A 16,722-nucleotide genomic window follows, 5' to 3' on the forward strand; every position below is an offset into this window, starting at 1 on the left:
AGATAAAATAAAAGTGCGAGGGTGTGGCTCAGCAGTGAGGGCTGAGCACGCCCTTGGCCCTTGGTTCGATGCCCAGCACTGAAAAGCAAAGGTTGGCAAACACTCTTTGGACTGCCGCTACTTATTTAGGAGAAAGTATTTGAAACGTCCACTTACAGGTAAAGGCACCGACATAACTACATTCCCTCCATAGACAGCAGGAACGTAAAGAATACTAGTCCCAGTGTGAGGGTCTATTCTTTGAACGGGGCTTGGAGATTTCCCCAAGTTTGGGTGCGGTCCAAGAGGGGGTGGAGGAGTATATGCTCTAATAGGATTGCCAATAAGTACGGAAGGGTTGGGCTGAACTGAAAAACAAACAAACAAAAAGGAGACTCAATAGCTGTACACGTTGACCTAGACAGAAATACTCTTATCATCCAGTAGCAAAAATACATGTCCCAGGTGAATCGTGAACCCCTCCACCAACGAGCCAGTGTGCGGAAGAAAGCACGGTAGAGAGCGGCCGCTCCACGGTGCTCTCCAGCATCAGCTGCAGCTGTGCGAAAGACGCTGTCCAAAGCCTGCAGTGCTAACTTCGGAGAAGCCGGAGATGAGTCTTCAAGACAAGGAACCATGAGTGAACAGCTCCAAACAGCAGCCTTAAGACTAGAGCAGGCGGTTCCTTAGAACCAGGTCCTGACTTGCCACATACAACTTGGGACATAGCCACACAGGGAGTGAAGGTTATACAAGTATGACCACCACACTCAAGATTGTCCTAATAAAATTTATCTTGAAACATTTATAGGACAGAAATACCCAGTGAACACTTACATTGTGTAAAAGGCTATGTCTGCTGGTTGCTACAATCTGACCACTTTTCAGAAATCAACACAGTTGACATGAGAGAGTAAAGGTTCACTAAGAATACAATGCTAGTATCTGTATATGCCTGAGAGCCTGGGGGCAGGAGTTGGGGTGGGGTGGGAAGAGAGCATAGGCAGACATGCAGACATGCAGACATGCAGACAGAACCCTCTTTCTCGTGGCATTTTTTTCTTAATAAGTCTTTCGAAAGCAAGCTTTTCTGGGGTTAGCTTTCCTACTCACCAATTCCATCATTCTGGAAATGGTCATTCTGGGGATGATGGAGGCTTTTCACCTTTAAAGACAAAAACAAATGCATGATAAATAACCTAAGCGTGTTTTAAAATTAGAGAACAAAGTGCTCCTAAGCATACACAAATGAAACATAAACGCCCACAGTTAGTATTTTATTACGAGGCTACAATCTGGACCGCTCTCAGCCGTGTCACGGCAGCTGCGTCAGACCATGCCTTTAGGCAACGCTGCTGCATCTTCAGTTTTCTGCTTCAAACTAACGCCATCTAAAGACCTTTCTTGTTTTGTATTTTGCAGAATTACTTTGTTGTAGAGTGTGTGTGTGTGTGCGTGTGTGTGTGTGTGTGTGAGCAGAGTTGTAGGTGGGCACTGAGGCAGAGAGGTTAGAGTAGGGATTCAATATCTCAGACCTTAATTTACAGGAGTTCGGGAGGCCCCAGCTTTATTACAAGCGGGCAAGGATGCGAACTCCTGTCCTCATGATTGTGCAGTTTCCAAGCTTCTGAGCTCTCTCTCTAGCGCCTGTTTTGTTAAGACAGGGTCTCATGTAGCCAGGCTGACCTCAAACCGGCTAGGTAGTCAAGGGTGACCTTGGTCTTCTGATTCTTCTGCCTCCACCTCCTAAGTGCTAGGATTCCAGGTATGGCCCCCATGCCCACTTTTATATGGTACTGGGGTGGACCTTTGTGCACACCAAGAGAGACAAGCACTCTCCCATCGGAGCTACATCCCCACCCCTCAAACTCTTTCGTTTTAAATAAATTTTGGTTTTGTCTGATTTTTTTATGTTGCCTGACTGGCCTAAAACTTGCTATAACATGGGCTGGCCACAAACTCATAGTGGCCCCACTGCCTTCCAAGTGCTGGAAATGCAATGAAATATGCCATCAATATAACTCCAGTCTACGTCTACCCCACAGTAACATCCCTACAACTGCTCTAAAAAGGAAATGACAAAACATAAAAGTTGTGTTTCAAAAAGGAAATCTCAAGTGTTCTACTCAAGAAGATGAGACCCATACTAACACCGTTTAATTTTTTTAGCATGGTTCACAGTATCTCAAAGAATTCAATTTTCTCTGAAAAAAGCAAGAGACCTGATGGTTTGGAGAGAGACTTTAGTTAATTGCTAGGAGGTAGTTGGGCAATAGAGATCAGAAGAACCAAACACATACAGAGACTTTAATACTGTAATTGCACTTCCGGAAATTGACCCAAATGAAATAATCAGGGATCTGGGCACAGATGTTCCTCATCTCTGTGTGACAGATGCTTAGAAATCCAAACACTCACCACTGGCGCCTCTATTAAATAAGCAACGACACCCGGAGTCATACGGTGACGCATCAGTCTGCATTAGACAATCACAGTCACCGAGGAGACCGGGGTATCAGTCCTAAAACCACAAGGACCTGGATCCTGCCAACCACCTGCACCAGTGGGGACACATTCTTCGCAGGGTATCTAAGAGCTCTCACAGCCCGACGGCCCCGGCCCAGCCTTGAAAACCCAGAACAGAGAAATGAAGCAAGCCAAATCCAACGGAGTGGATAGACCACGGTCTTTTTAAGTCCCTCTGCTAATGGTGTTGAGCAGCAGTGGGAAGCTGACAGAAAGGGTAGCATAACTGACGTTCATCCTCCTTTTAAAGTGTGCAGCTTGCTAGCTTACAGACAGGACTCTGGGCGCTATGTGATGAACTAAAGGCAAAAGCCAGCCGGGTCGTGTCACAAAGAGGTGTCATGTCTTTATATCTAATCCTACACTCAATGCAGCCCAAGAAATACAACCTCCCACCATACTTTGATTTACGGGGTAACTGTGAGCAGCAGATTTGCTTGGTTTGCGCAAAATACACTTTGGTAGCTTATAATCAAACCTGAATGCCCCACCCAGCTCCCACCCAGCTAGAGCCAACTATGTACAGAAGTTACTCTACAATAACTAATTCCGTCTGACGGTAACCTCAGCATGTGTGCTCACCGCTGCTAAGATGCTAATGCACGACCTTTATAAGCAAATGCAGCTCCCATCTTTTATGCCCATAAACAAAGGAATTTTGTACCAGCTATCATTGATTTATTTAAGTCTTTACCTTTTTCATCACTCGTTCTGTTTACCTCCCTTATCCATTCAATAAATGTTTATTAATTTAGAGGACAGGAGAGATGGTCCAATGGTTAGGTACATATACCACTCTTGCAAAGAAAGTGAGTTCAGTTCCCAGACCCAAAGTCCAGTGACTCATAATTGCCGGTTAACTCCAGTTCCAAGGGATCAGACATTCTCTTCTAAACTCTACAGGCACTGTATTCATGTGTATAAACCCATACCTATGCATACAATTATAAAACAAAAATAGGGGCTGGAGCCAGACACAGTAGCATGCAACTTTAATCCCAGCAGCGCTCAGAAGACAGAGGCAGAAGGACAAAAGAGAGCTGATGCTAGCCTGGTCTACACAGTGAGTTCCAGTGATATGTAGTAAGATCCTATCTCAAAAACAAAATAAAATGTATCTATCTATCTATCTATCTATCTATCTATCTATCTATCTATCTATCTATCTATCTACCTGTCTGTCTGTCTATCTATCTATCTATCTATCTATCTGTCTGTCTGTCTGTCTATCTATCTATCTATCTATCTATCTATCTATCTATCTATCTATCTGTGTATGTGTATGTATGTGTTATGGGGGAAGGATTGGGGTTACCCTCTTCCCTCCATCATGAGCCCAGAAAAGCCACCTCAGGTCACCATGCTGGCATGCCAAGTACTTCTGGCTATTGCTAGTACTGAACTCCCAACTTTCACATACCCTAGGCTCCTGTGGTCCCCCATAAAAATGTCCCTGTTCTCTTGTGTCTCATAGCCTTTGTAAAAGCTTGCTATAGTTTGGATCTGAAATGTCCCCTATAGACTTGGTCCTCAGCAGGGATGGATCCTGAAAGAGGAGGGATTGAGTGAGAGATCTTCAAATCAGAAGCCATGTCTTGGGAGAATCTGTGGGACCTGGCCCTTCCTCTTTCTGTTCAGTTTTGCTTCCCAACCATGAAGTAGTGGGTCCCACCAGGACAAGCAGCATCTGCCCCAGGCAAAGGGGCCAACTGGTCACAGACTGAGACCTCTTAAATTGTGAGACAGAAGAACCTTAGCACTTTGTAAGTCAATGATACCCGTAACACCGAGCTTCCTCACTGGTTTATAAAAATGCATTTTTCTCAGATTGGAGCGTCATGTAGCCTAGGCTAGCCTGAACTTATAACATAGCCATGAATAACTGTGAACTTATGATCCTCTTGCCTCTTGCCTCCCAGACACTAGGATATCAGGCACATACATCACCATAAAGTACTTCAAACATCTATGATCATTAGATATTCTTCTAGGCACAGAAGCCAGGCAATAACTAACACAAGAAAAACCCAGCCTGGCTGAGCTAGCTTGGGTTTCATTGTTGTTACTTGTTTTGTTTACGATTTCTCCAGCCCTCCTGCTCTATGCATTCAGTGACGAATCGACAAGAGCCCGTGGTGTGTACCTGCCGCCATCTCCTACTCTGCCATCCTGACATCATCCATCCAACATCTGCCTCCCAAGGGCTCAGGGCCGGCTTGCTTAGCTATGCTTCTAGCATCTAACACATGGCACACAGAAGGAACTCCTTTGTGTAGAACGCTTTACCCTCCAAAAACACCAAAACACAGAAGCAAAACAGCATGTTTTAATTAAACTACGAACATATGACTGTGTGTTAACAGACTCCTTTTGAACTTAGCCGCTACTTAACTGAAAGACCTTCACAACATGAAGCCGTTCATTACTGCTCACGTGTCAGGTATAAGGAAGACCAACGCTAATATACTTTTAAGTTCAGATAGTAAGCTTAATTTTTTATTACGTCATCAGCAAACTGCAGTGAATCCCACATATGCCAGTTTCAGAATCTGCTCTTCGGGATATTAAATGCAGGAATTTTTTTCATGCACTGGAGCAAACAAGCCAGCTGTCTTTGCTCAAAATAACTGTGGCTCAAAACTGAAATTGGCCTTGACTTCCCCCTACCTAGCTCTACCCATTCCAAAAAGCTGTTTCCAGACTGCAGAACCATTTCATCCTCAAGAATCCAGCAAGTTGTCTTAACTATGTCCAAATAACACTTGAAATGAAATGGTTGCTTTTCTTTATTCAAAAAATATTTTAAAATGTAATTCCTGTACATAAGAGCTTTGCATGAACATGCTTTTAAGTGTGTCACTGGGGAGGGTAAGGTGGATCAGCAGGCGAAGGAAATCTGCTCAAAGACAGAACTGCCTCCCCTAAGTTGTCCTCTGGCCTCTGCATCTATGCATGGCACAAGTGTGTGGCGCACACACACACACACACACACACACACACACACACGTTAATAAAACGTGTAGTAATCCTTTAAGCTGTGCTTTTATTCACATAGGCTGTCAGCCTTGCTCCTGTGAAGCGAGGAATGCTGGGAGGATAGACACATTTAGAGGACGACTGGACGGTAAGCATGGTCCCCACCGGACTGTGCTGTCAGTCACCCACCCAAGTCTCGGGAAAGTCCCTGCAAATACAGCCGGCCCCCAAGCGCGACCTCTAACTGCATTACTTTAACAAGAAGCCAGCGTAGAGCAGGATCTTTACCTTGGGTGGTGACTGCTGCTGTCTGCTACTGTTTCCTGAATGCTGCAGTCTGAAAGCCCGGGGGATAAATTCAGGAGCCAGTGGGTTCAACACGTAAGTCTTCTTGAGCTCTAAGGCCTCTAACTGGGCCTTGATCTGTTCGAATGTGATCCCGTGCAAGCTGTGGTTTTCATGGCACAGGGCAATAAACCGCTCCCAAAACTTTCTGCAGAGAAGATTCAGAAACTCAGGTTACAAACACCAGTGGATGAACTGAAGTAACTAAACATGATTTCAAATTCTGTCTACTGCCCCACACTGGATGCCAACAGTAACTTACATTTTTTTAAACTTATTTTTAATGATGGTTCTTAAACGTTTTAACCTCCCTTGGACCCACAACCCACCAGAGGTAGTGGAAAAGAAAGGATGCAGGGGAAGTGGACCTGTTTAGAAAGATTGTTTTTGGAACAACTCCCGCCTGTGTTGTCTGGAAATCAGCAGTTGAAGTCACAGGTTAGTAGCAGCGGCTCAATCTACTCGCAAACGCTTTGTAAGTACGCCAGCAGTCTAGTTCCGGAGAGTCGGAATAGCAAACACAAGTCGGCAGTGGTGACACTACCCAGCAGAAACAGCCAGGCCTCAGCCTCAGCTCGAGTCAGCAGGAGGGACCAGGAGGGACACCAGGGGAAGTTCCCACCTGTGCCTCTCTCAGAGGAACAAAGATCAACAAAGACACAAGACCCACAAGTGCTATGCAGCTAGTTCTCTGAATAAGCCTCGCTCTGTCTCTTGTCACTGTCTGCTGAGTCAAAAGCGACAAAAAACTGCAGCACACCACCAGGAATTTCTTGGTGCGTTTCTCTTTATGGAGTACTATGGCAGCTCAACCACACAATACACACATGCTATTAACAAAAAACTTCTTAATCACACGTGAAAACACGCTTGCTTTAACACAACATCCTTTCACCTGTGTCTGCTTCATGAGTCTGCCTTAGTCTCTCACCAAGTTTCCACTTCAGCTCACTCCAAATCCTTAAGGCTAATATTTATCTAAGAACAATGTAAATGGAACCTTTCTCAATGACAAAAGTGTAGACAGTCTAGGAGCGTGCTGTATGCAAGAATACCATAAGAAACTTTGGCTCATCCACAAATACAGAACCATGTGTTTGTGAACCAGGTAGTGAGGCTTTCAAAACTGAGTAGCTCGATTTATAGAAAGTCTGTACTTCTAGTCTTATCCACACATACACATACTTGTAATGATACATGCACTTATACACATCTACAAACAATTACATTCTGCATACAATTAGTCACATCACACTGCATACACATAGTAGTAATGGTTTCTGCCAAGCAGTGTCATGGCTCTCCTTCCTAATATGTAAATATGACAGTCATTTGATGGTAACAGCACCCGAAACTGCCTTTCTCAGAACTCGCCAGTAAATAACAAACACTACATACTAGAGAATTAAGATGTATAGCATGTTAATATGAATTACAGGTTAGAAGGAACTTTGTATAGGGCTAAGGAGAGAACTCAGTTGGTAAAATGCTTCCTGCATAGCATGAAGACTGGAGTTCTGAACTATAATACCCATACAAGAAAAGGCTAGGGTGTGCTCTGTAACCCAGGAGGATCGGTGGAGCTGGGAAGCCCCAGGTCAATGAGAGACACCCATCTCCAGAAAACAAGGTAGGATGGGTGGAGGATTGCTTGACCCAACTTTAGTGTCTAACACCCACATCAGATGGCACAATGGCTTACAACTCCAGCTCCGGGACCTGGCTTCTCACCTCTATAGGCACCACACACAAATGGTGCATGCATATTGACATGAAAAGAATAAGGTAGAAAGTGAGAAGGATATTTTGTCATAGACTTCCACAAATACACACATGCACACACGTGTTTGTGAGCACGGATACACACACACATGCACGCACGCACGCACGCGCGAGCGCCTAGATATGCTAGATTACATAAAACCAAGTCAGAATAAAAGCTGGAACCACAAAGAAAATAATCCACATGAGGATTCTCAGAAGTAACAGCTACTCATACATTTTCCTCTTAGAGATGCTTGTCATAACACAGCTTATAATAGCAATTAAGTGCTAAGAGCTAAGTACGTTATAGAAAATATAGTTTGAAAAATTAGGCAAAACAAGCCAACCTCAAAAAATGAAGACTCTAGATTTAAGAGTGAGAGAGAACACACAGGTCTGACAGAGCGAGCAACCCTGGCAGTGTCCCTCACTGCAGTGGACAGTGGCATTGTCATGTCTCTCCTCGCACTGGCTTCCTTGGGTACAGCATGGAGTAAACAATATTACCAACATTCCTTACTGTGTTTCTCATTAAATTTCTTACTTGTAAACCATTAGAGAAGGACACAGGGAGACACCAGGGCCTCGCGTGCCTAGGCAAGCGTGTACTATTTACTATTTCTTACAAAGACTTAGAGAAGGACACGGGGAGACACCAGGGCCTCGCGTGCCTAGGCAAGCGTGTACTATTTACTATTTCTTACAAAGACTTAGAGAAGGACACAGGGGAGACACCAGGGCCTCGCGTGCCTAGGCAAGCGTGTACTATTTACTATTTCTTACAAAGACTTAGAGAAGGACACGGGGAGACACCAGGGCCTCGCGTGCCTAGGCAAGCGTGTACTATTTACTATTTCTTACAAAGACAGTCTTGGGTTTTGGTTTGGTTTGTCTGTCTCTTTTAGGGAAGCACATTCTATGACATGTATGTGAAAGCCAGAGGACAACGGCTCCCCCCACCCCCCAGGGTTTATGTGGCAAAGGCCTTACCTGCTGAACCATCTTGCCTACCCCAAAATGTTTAGTTTTAAAGATGAAAAGAAATTAGGTTTTCCTCTCCATAAAAGCTCTTAAAAGTAAATTACACTTTTTACTGTGTGTTTCTGAGTGTGTGCAAGTTTGTATGTGTCTATGTACACATGTGTATGGAGGCCAGAGGACAGCCTGTGAGTCAGTTCTCTCCTCCTCTGTAAGGATGAGCACCAGTACAATCAGCGAGCCATCTCAGCAGCCTATGAGGTCTCTCCCAAGGACCACTCACACCGGCATCATGAGGAATTCCTAATAGAAAGTGGACGATCATGTGAGAATTTTGAGTGTGTTCATGGGGATGAGAACTCACGACTGTGGTCACAGGCTCTGTCATCCTTGGTGTGCTCCCTAAAGCGGCAACTCTTACTGTGCTGACATTGTACAAAAGTAATGTTGGCTAGAAAGCCACATATGTCCATACACTGTAATGTAAGTTCACATGTCTGAGAAACATGGCCCTACTTTTTGTTCTGTGTGCGTGAGTGCGTGCCTGTGTGTGCCTGAGCCTGCGCATGTGGATGAAGGCCAGGGGTCAACTTCAGGAGCAGCCAACCTTGCTTGGGTTTTGTTTTTGTTTTTGTAGGCAAGGTTTCTTACCATCCTAAAGTCAAACCAGGCTGCCCCCGCACAAAGATTTTTGGGGGGATGGGAGGGACATTCTATAACTTGAACAGGCAAATTGAACAGGTCCTCATGCTTCTAGAACAAGCACTTTCCTGACCATCTCTCTGGCTGAACATTGCTTGTAATAACTAAAAAGCATGAGCCAAAGTAAATGTCTTAATTTTGTATTAGCTTTGTTTACATACGTACATACACACACACACACACACAGCACACACAGTATTTCTTCACTGTTCTTGGAATATATCATGCTTGGGTCATATTGTACACATGCATTAATGTCTATATATTCACCAAGTTAATGAAAAGTGCTAATGATGAAATCCATTTTAAAGAAGAATTCCCCCAAGGCTGTGATGTGGAACAATGACATCACTGTGCTGCCTGCTCCTGCCCCATCTCCCTCCCCATCACTGGACTGCCTGCCCCTGCCCCATCTCACTACCCGGTTTCTCACAGTTTTGTCATGCTTTCATGAGGAAGGCCTGAGTTTTGAAGTCACTCTGACAGCTGTTTTGTGAACCACCTAAGGCCTTCAGCAGTTTTACTGAGAGTCACTGCATCAGGCTGCCCATTTAAAATGAAAACAAACAGCCACACTGGACGGTGGCTGGTTTGACTAAATGGGGCAATGTGTGCACAGCACACAGGCAGCATCCGGCAGGGATGGCGGTCAGGAGCAGCTGCTGCATTAATATTTGCTGGCAGAGGAGGAAAAAGTTCATTATATCTTTTTCAGACTAATAGACATACCATGCTCAAAACAGTAACAAAAAGAACAAGATTAAGCTGGTGTGATACACAGGAATGACTTCTGGGAAGCCCAGTGACACCCGAGAATGGCACACCACTCCCTAATACACAGCACAGAGGGTAGGAGGGTGCTGAAGAAGCTAAACTGCTAAGCATTCACCCCTGCATTCTGATGGGACCCGGAGTCACATCACATCCTGGACTCAGCCTGTACTTTACCTATATTGGTTGCTTGGCAAAGTTGTTACTGATTTTTATCACTATCAACCTGTGAGCCGCAACCATGATTTAAACTATCCAAATGACAGAGGCAATCAACATTCACACTGTACAATCTATCCCTCGCCTCAGTAGTTTATTACTCCCCGGCAAACACTCTGCTTAGCACATGAATTGATTGCAGTCCTTTGTCTACCCAGGATTCAGTTGGAAATAAGCCATCAGTGGGCCCGGCCTCAAGCTAAAAATTAGCCCTGCCCAACTCGACAGCAGGCCACAAGAAGAATTCTTCACCTGTCTGCTTAGAAAAAGGAACAACTCATGTCAGAAAAAAATGCTACTCCTAGGCTGTTCAATGTAGTCCGTCTTCAGAAAAGGTAACAGCTTCTTCAACAACATGTAGGCTGCTAAATACTCGGGAGTTGTTTCCAAGGAGAGCTCAGTAATGTAGCTGCACTCTCCAGCGCGCTCATTCATCTCCTGAACACAGAGCTGTCTGCACACACATCTTCCCAGTTTGTATCTTCTCATCATAAACATAACACAAATGGGAAAACACCACAGCACTCTAACACTAACCAACACACTTTGGAGAGACCGTTGAACAACTAAACTCAAATGCTCAGGACAGGAGCGAAGTCAGGAAACTCACTGATAATACTTAGTTCTGACTACTGAGCTGGTTCGGTGGACAGAAGTGCTGGCTGTGCCAACATGTGGATCCCAGTGTGATCCCCCAGAGCTCAGGTAAAGGTGGAAGCAGAGGCCCAACTACGCAAAGTTGCCTGCAGACATCCAGATACAGGCTGTGGTATTAATGTACACACACACACACACACCACACAACCACACACACACACACAGAAAGAGAGAGAGAGAGAGAGAGAGAGAGAGAGAGAGAGAGAGAGAGAGCGCTTTGTAATCTGCAACACACTCCTGTCCCCAGATTTTGTCATTAGTGATCATAAACTAATGGCAATCAGTTTTCAGACATGAAACTGATACCATGTGACCACAAAACTGCTCCTAGGTGAGCTATGACACCTATAAGCTATTTTTTTAAAAAAAGAAAAGGTTCGGGCTGGAGACATGGCTCAGCGATTAAGAGCACTGACTGCTCTTCCAGAGGTCCTGAGTTCAAATCCCAGCACTACATGGTGGCTCACAACCATCTGTAATGGGATCTGATGCCCTCTTCTGGTGTGCATGAAGACAGCTACAGTGTACTTATATATAATAAATAAATCTAAAAAAAAAGAAAGAAAGAAAAGAAAAGGTTCTTTGCCTAGCCTAAGAAGTAGATCCTTTAGTTAACAGCTCTCCCTTGTAGAAGACACTACGAACACGGGTCTGCAAAGATGGCTCAGGGAAAGTGAGTAAAGAGCCAGGGGCCCAGGCCTACTGTAGTCCCAGGACTGAGGAATGGGGACAAGAGGACAGAGGAGGAGGTGGGCAGGGACAAGGTCCTGGGCCAGCCAGAACAGTGAGCTGGTGAGCTCCAGGTGGAGCTGGTGAGAGATCTGCCTTGAAACCATAAGGTGGAGGGGCTGGAGCCATAGCCCAGTGGTTAGGAACACTTGCTGTTCTAGGGGACCTAAGCGTGGTCCCCAGCACCTCTATCAGGTAGCTCATGACCACCTCAAGTCTAGACACTGCCCTCGTGTGCATCCATACACAAATATAAACATTCACACGATATAAAATAAAATAGAGTGGAGAGCAATCCTATCATCAACTAATCCCAGCACTTGGAAGGCAGAGGCAGGAGGATCTCTGAGTTCAAAGCCATTGAACGTTCTAGGGCAGTCAGGGCTGCATAGAGACCCTGTCTTAAACCAAACAAGCAGAAACCTTAAAAGAAAATAACTAAGGGTTGGGGATTTAGCTCAGTGGTAGAGCGCTTGCCTAGCAAGCGCAAGACCCTGGGTTTGGTCCCCAGCTCCGAAAAAAAAAAAAGAAAAAAAAATAACTACAAAATTACCAAAACTTGGAACTGAGAATTATTAGAATACATTATATATATATGAAATAATCTAAAATAAATTTAATCATAAAGTTAAATTTTTAAGAAATTAAAATAGCAACAAAGCAAGGGGAGGGAAGAGGCAGTAGACAGTATAAAATTTAAACTTGGCTGAAGATACATGGAAACACACCCCACCTCAGGCCCTGGCACTAGCTGCCCTTCTTCCTAAGACTTTAGCCACAGATAACCGCATAGCTCACCCTGTTACTTCCAAAGTCAGCTGTCAGGGGAGTCGGCTTGCTGGTGAGACCTCCTCTCAGTCTTTTTGGTCACAACCTCCATACTTCATCTCTTACTGCTAAGTGCTCCTCCTTCCTCTCCCCCACCCCATTTATTTAGTCAAATACTACACGACGTTTTCACTCAGTTTGTTGTCAGTCTCCTTTCCTACCCTGTAGAGTGTAACCGCCACAGTGACAGAGTTGCGTATGTGTTGCTCACTGGGCATCTCCAGGGTAGAAGAGAGCTGAGAGTACAGACTCGCTTGGGGGCATCTGCTGACGGCTCGCAGACTGAAATGAAGCGTGCATGTGCCATCAACAGACCTAAGAAACAGAGCTCTCACTAATACCGGACATCAGGCAACAGTAAACCAGACTTTAACTCACCATGTAGCCATTCAGATAAACACATGCATAAAGATGTAAATTACTCCGCGTTTCCCATGCACATTCCCTCAGTTCAGTGACACAGACTTACCTACACCTTCCAATAGAGCACAGAGCAACGGGGTCGCCCACCACAGCAACCAGGGACTGTGCTCTGGTAATGGCAGTATTGAGAAGTTTGTAGTTGGATAGAAACCCGTAATCTAAGTCCTCGGTGGAGTCTTCCAGAAGTTGCTCTTTCTTTTTAATTGGCGTCTGCTTATGCTTGCAAGTGTGGCGTGTACGCACTGTGCTAAGAAACAGAACTCTGAATTGCTTTCCTACAAAAACATTGAAAGACAGCTCGTCACTCTGAATCACTGATACAGTAAATCTTACATCTTTAAAATCGTGATGGCTAAACCACAGGTGCTGGTGAAGACACCAGAAATCCCAACCATATGCACAGCTGCAAGTATATGGCTACTCTGAAACAATGACCATCTGATTCAGCAAGTCTGCCTGGGACAAATCCCACCAACTGAGAGTAAGGTCTCCATGAGGTCACTGCACCCAGGCTCACAGAAGCCTGGATCATGATGCCAAAAACTGGGAGCCAGTGAGCAGACACCAGTGTGATTATACACAAGTGACCCAGCTGATACATGCTACTATGTAAATAACCCTCAAAGGCACTGCATTCAGTGAATAAAACCGAGTCACAAAGGAACAAATGTAAATTGAGAAAAATAGGACCCTGAGATCTCAGTGTGTCTGACCCTAAGCACTTTGGGCAACAGCTACTCAGGCTATATGGCCTGAGTCTAATTCCAAGAGGCCTAGAGTAATGAAACTCCCACAGAGAGAAGGTAGACTAGAGTTAGTCCAGGACGGGAGAAGGGAGACATTATTTAGTGGGTACAGATCTGGAAAGATGGACGGTTCTTGTGATGAATGTGGTGAGGACTACACCATTGGAACCAATGCACTTGCCACTCAACTGCACATAAAACGCTCAAATGGTTAAGTTTTGTTGTAGACATTTTACCATACACACAAAAAAGTTAATTTATGATTTTGTTTTGCTTTTGAAAGAATGACAATAATTTCTTACTAAATTGTCAAGGCTGGCCTTAAACCTACTACATGGTCCAGCCTGTCCTCAAACTCCTGGTGTTTGGAATCCTCCTGCCTCAAGCTCCTGAATGCTCACACCCCAGGTATGTACTGCCATGCCTTGCTCAATTTTTTCCCTAACCATATTGCTAAGGCCAGTCTCTGAGATGACCTAGGCCAGCATCCACCCAACACAGCAGCCTCTCTCTGAAGCAGGGCCACTCAGTCCCCTGCAAGCAGAGCAGACACAGCAAACTTCACAAAGCTTTCTGGAGTCTGGCTTCGTAACGTTTGTTTCTTATAGTAATGGAACACCCCTCATTCTGCTCAAAGGCTCCAACATTTGGTCTCCAGTTTTCTCTTCTCTAAACCCACAATTTCACCTGCTTCCACCCAGCATCAGCTGGCTTATGTCTACTCTTTGAGCAGAGCATTTGTGTCCATTACTAAAATACCCAACTGAGTGAGGCCTGGATGAGGTAGAAGGGATCCCCTTGCTCCCCATGATCCAGCCACTGCGTTACTCTTCCTGTTGCATCAAGCACCTACTACCACTAGGCCTTTTCTGGTGTTCCCATTATAACACTGCTTCATCTGGTCTGGAGGCTTTTGTTCAGGTGAGCTAGTCCCAAGGGTGTGAGGACTAGGCAGAGCAGGGCTGGAAGCTGCTCTGGGGGTGCATATAAGACAGTGCTCACACACTGACCAGCTCTGCCACTGCCCAGGTCCGAATCCAGGACTCTGTGGCGGCCCACCCCAAAATCTATACCATTTATGAAGGACTGGGAAAAAGTGAAAGCTAGTCTTGCTGTTCCAAAGCTGCAGGACCTCCATGACACAGGGCAACAACAGGATAGCTGGGAGGAGTCCCAAAGAGGTCCCAATATTGATAGTGTCTCAGAAGCCAGAGACCTTGAAGCAGACCAGTGACTCACTGCAAGTGGAGTGTAACTGTGGGACACTCTGTGACATACTACAGTTCTGATGAGATGTTTTCTATGCTTTATTTTGCTGCTGTTGTCGAGGATTTGTTGTGTGTGTGTGTGTGTGTGTGTGTGTGTGTGTTTATTTTGTGGGGAGGTTGGAAGGACAAAGGGCAGAATGAGGGGATGGGGAGATGAGTACATGATGTGAAACATAAAGAATCAATAAAAAGCTAATAACAATAATATGCTTCATCTATTTAAAAGGTACAAAGTTTAAAACAACTCATCTCATGAACAATGAAAACAAGCTTGCAGACACTTAGTCACTTAAGGAAGTCTACAAATGAAATCTTTCAAATTACCCCAAATACAACACAACAGCGTGCACCATCTTATATGTTGTCATGGCTATATCACGTTGATATTTGTGGCATGACATAACTATGGTGATAGATAAAGTCAATTTGTTAACACTATCTTTTTTTGGATATTGGAACCCATTGCCAGCCCAAAAAGGTGATGAGATTCTTTCTTTCTTTAATTTCTTTCTTTAGATTTCTTAAAGGCCAAAGATTATTAAGGGAATTAAAAATCCAATGTGGACACACCTTAAGACACTCGAACAGCGTAACTCACTCCAGTGGACACTGACCTTGGACATTGAGCACCCTTTCTACATTCACGTCCGAGAGCCTCTTCTTCCGAAGTTCAGCTCGTATTCTGAACACCTGATCAGCGTATGGTGTCACCACACCAATGCTGCCGTCGTCTAACTTCCCCCATGCCACTGGCCACTTCCGTCTTAGCTCTTCTACACGCTCCACCACTTCAAATACCTTTAAAAGAACACATGTTAAAATTACCACGGGTGTTTGGGTAGAGTATGGTAACCGAAACAAACTGATACAGGCTCACATTTTAGCAAATGCCAATTAAAACCCAATCTACAAATGGTAGTAGCTCATTAATGCTGACATGAACATGGAAGAGAACATTGTCATCACGTTTCAAATAGTAAAATCCTATAGTAATGTAACTAATAGTAACACTGAAACCAAGACAATATGCTAGACAAGCGGCCACACCTTCCATGGCCTCTATTCTCAAAGTAAAAAGGGCTGGAGTATCACATAAAGCAGGGACAAGAGGGAGGCAACACCACACCACCTTGGTGGTTCTCAGTCCTCTCTAGGGCAAGCCAAGAAAACTACCCAACCAAGCAGAAGGTTCTCACAGTCAGTGCACACTTGAGTCCCAGGAGGACAAGGTGTGGTATTGTCACCCTGTCCCCTACTGATATAACGAAGTAGACCCTCTGACACTGCTAGATGACACAAACGTCAGCTGGGACTAGACAACTTAAATTGACTTTCAGAATCTGTTCCTACTTGTGGTACAAGTTCCACCAGGCCATCACATGAACTCAAAATTGACAACTTGAGTTACATAGGGTTTTTAGTATAGATCGATCTACTTTACTCAATGAATTATCAAAAAGTTTCAATGTTTGGCACAGGTTAATGAAACATGTTCCTTAACTCCTAAAAGATTCTTACTTAGAAAACAGTCCTGTGTCTGTCTATGTATCATCTATCCACCTACATTCCTATCTACTTATTTTCTTCTTTCTTCCCACCCCCCCCAACCTATCTGGCAAGTTCAATCCAGAGCCAGACAGGACAAGACTCTAGCTAAAGTGGAAATTTTAAACGATATCTTTTAACTATAGTATTTATTTACTATCATTTCTATTTGAAATCAGTGTCTACTGCACTAAGGAATATAAAAAACATGCCTTTGTCCATGTGGACAGATGCAGGTCAAGTAAAGCACGGGAGTCATTCTGATA

At 44.5% G+C, this 16,722-nt stretch overlaps 1 protein-coding gene across 4 annotated transcripts in view; it reads right to left on the reverse strand.

The window, feature by feature from the left end:
• Helz (helicase with zinc finger) overlaps positions 1-16,722 on the reverse strand; it is a 138,227-nt gene that overhangs the window by 24,162 nt on the left and 97,343 nt on the right. For all 4 annotated transcript variants that reach the window (XM_032913924.1, XM_032913925.1, XM_032913921.1 and 1 more), the window contains 5 exons: positions 15,526-15,709; positions 12,944-13,172; positions 5,770-5,974; positions 1,093-1,144; positions 157-347 (listed from right to left, as the gene is read on the reverse strand). In XM_032913924.1, coding sequence (XP_032769815.1) covers positions 157-347; positions 1,093-1,144; positions 5,770-5,974; positions 12,944-13,172; positions 15,526-15,709 — 861 coding nt within the window. The remainder of the gene's footprint in view (positions 1-156; positions 348-1,092; positions 1,145-5,769; positions 5,975-12,943; positions 13,173-15,525; positions 15,710-16,722) is intronic.

The sequence above is a fragment of the Rattus rattus genome, chromosome 9 (genome assembly GCF_011064425.1).
Source record: "Rattus rattus isolate New Zealand chromosome 9, Rrattus_CSIRO_v1, whole genome shotgun sequence".
In the NCBI taxonomy this organism is placed as follows: Eukaryota; Metazoa; Chordata; class Mammalia; order Rodentia; family Muridae; genus Rattus; species Rattus rattus.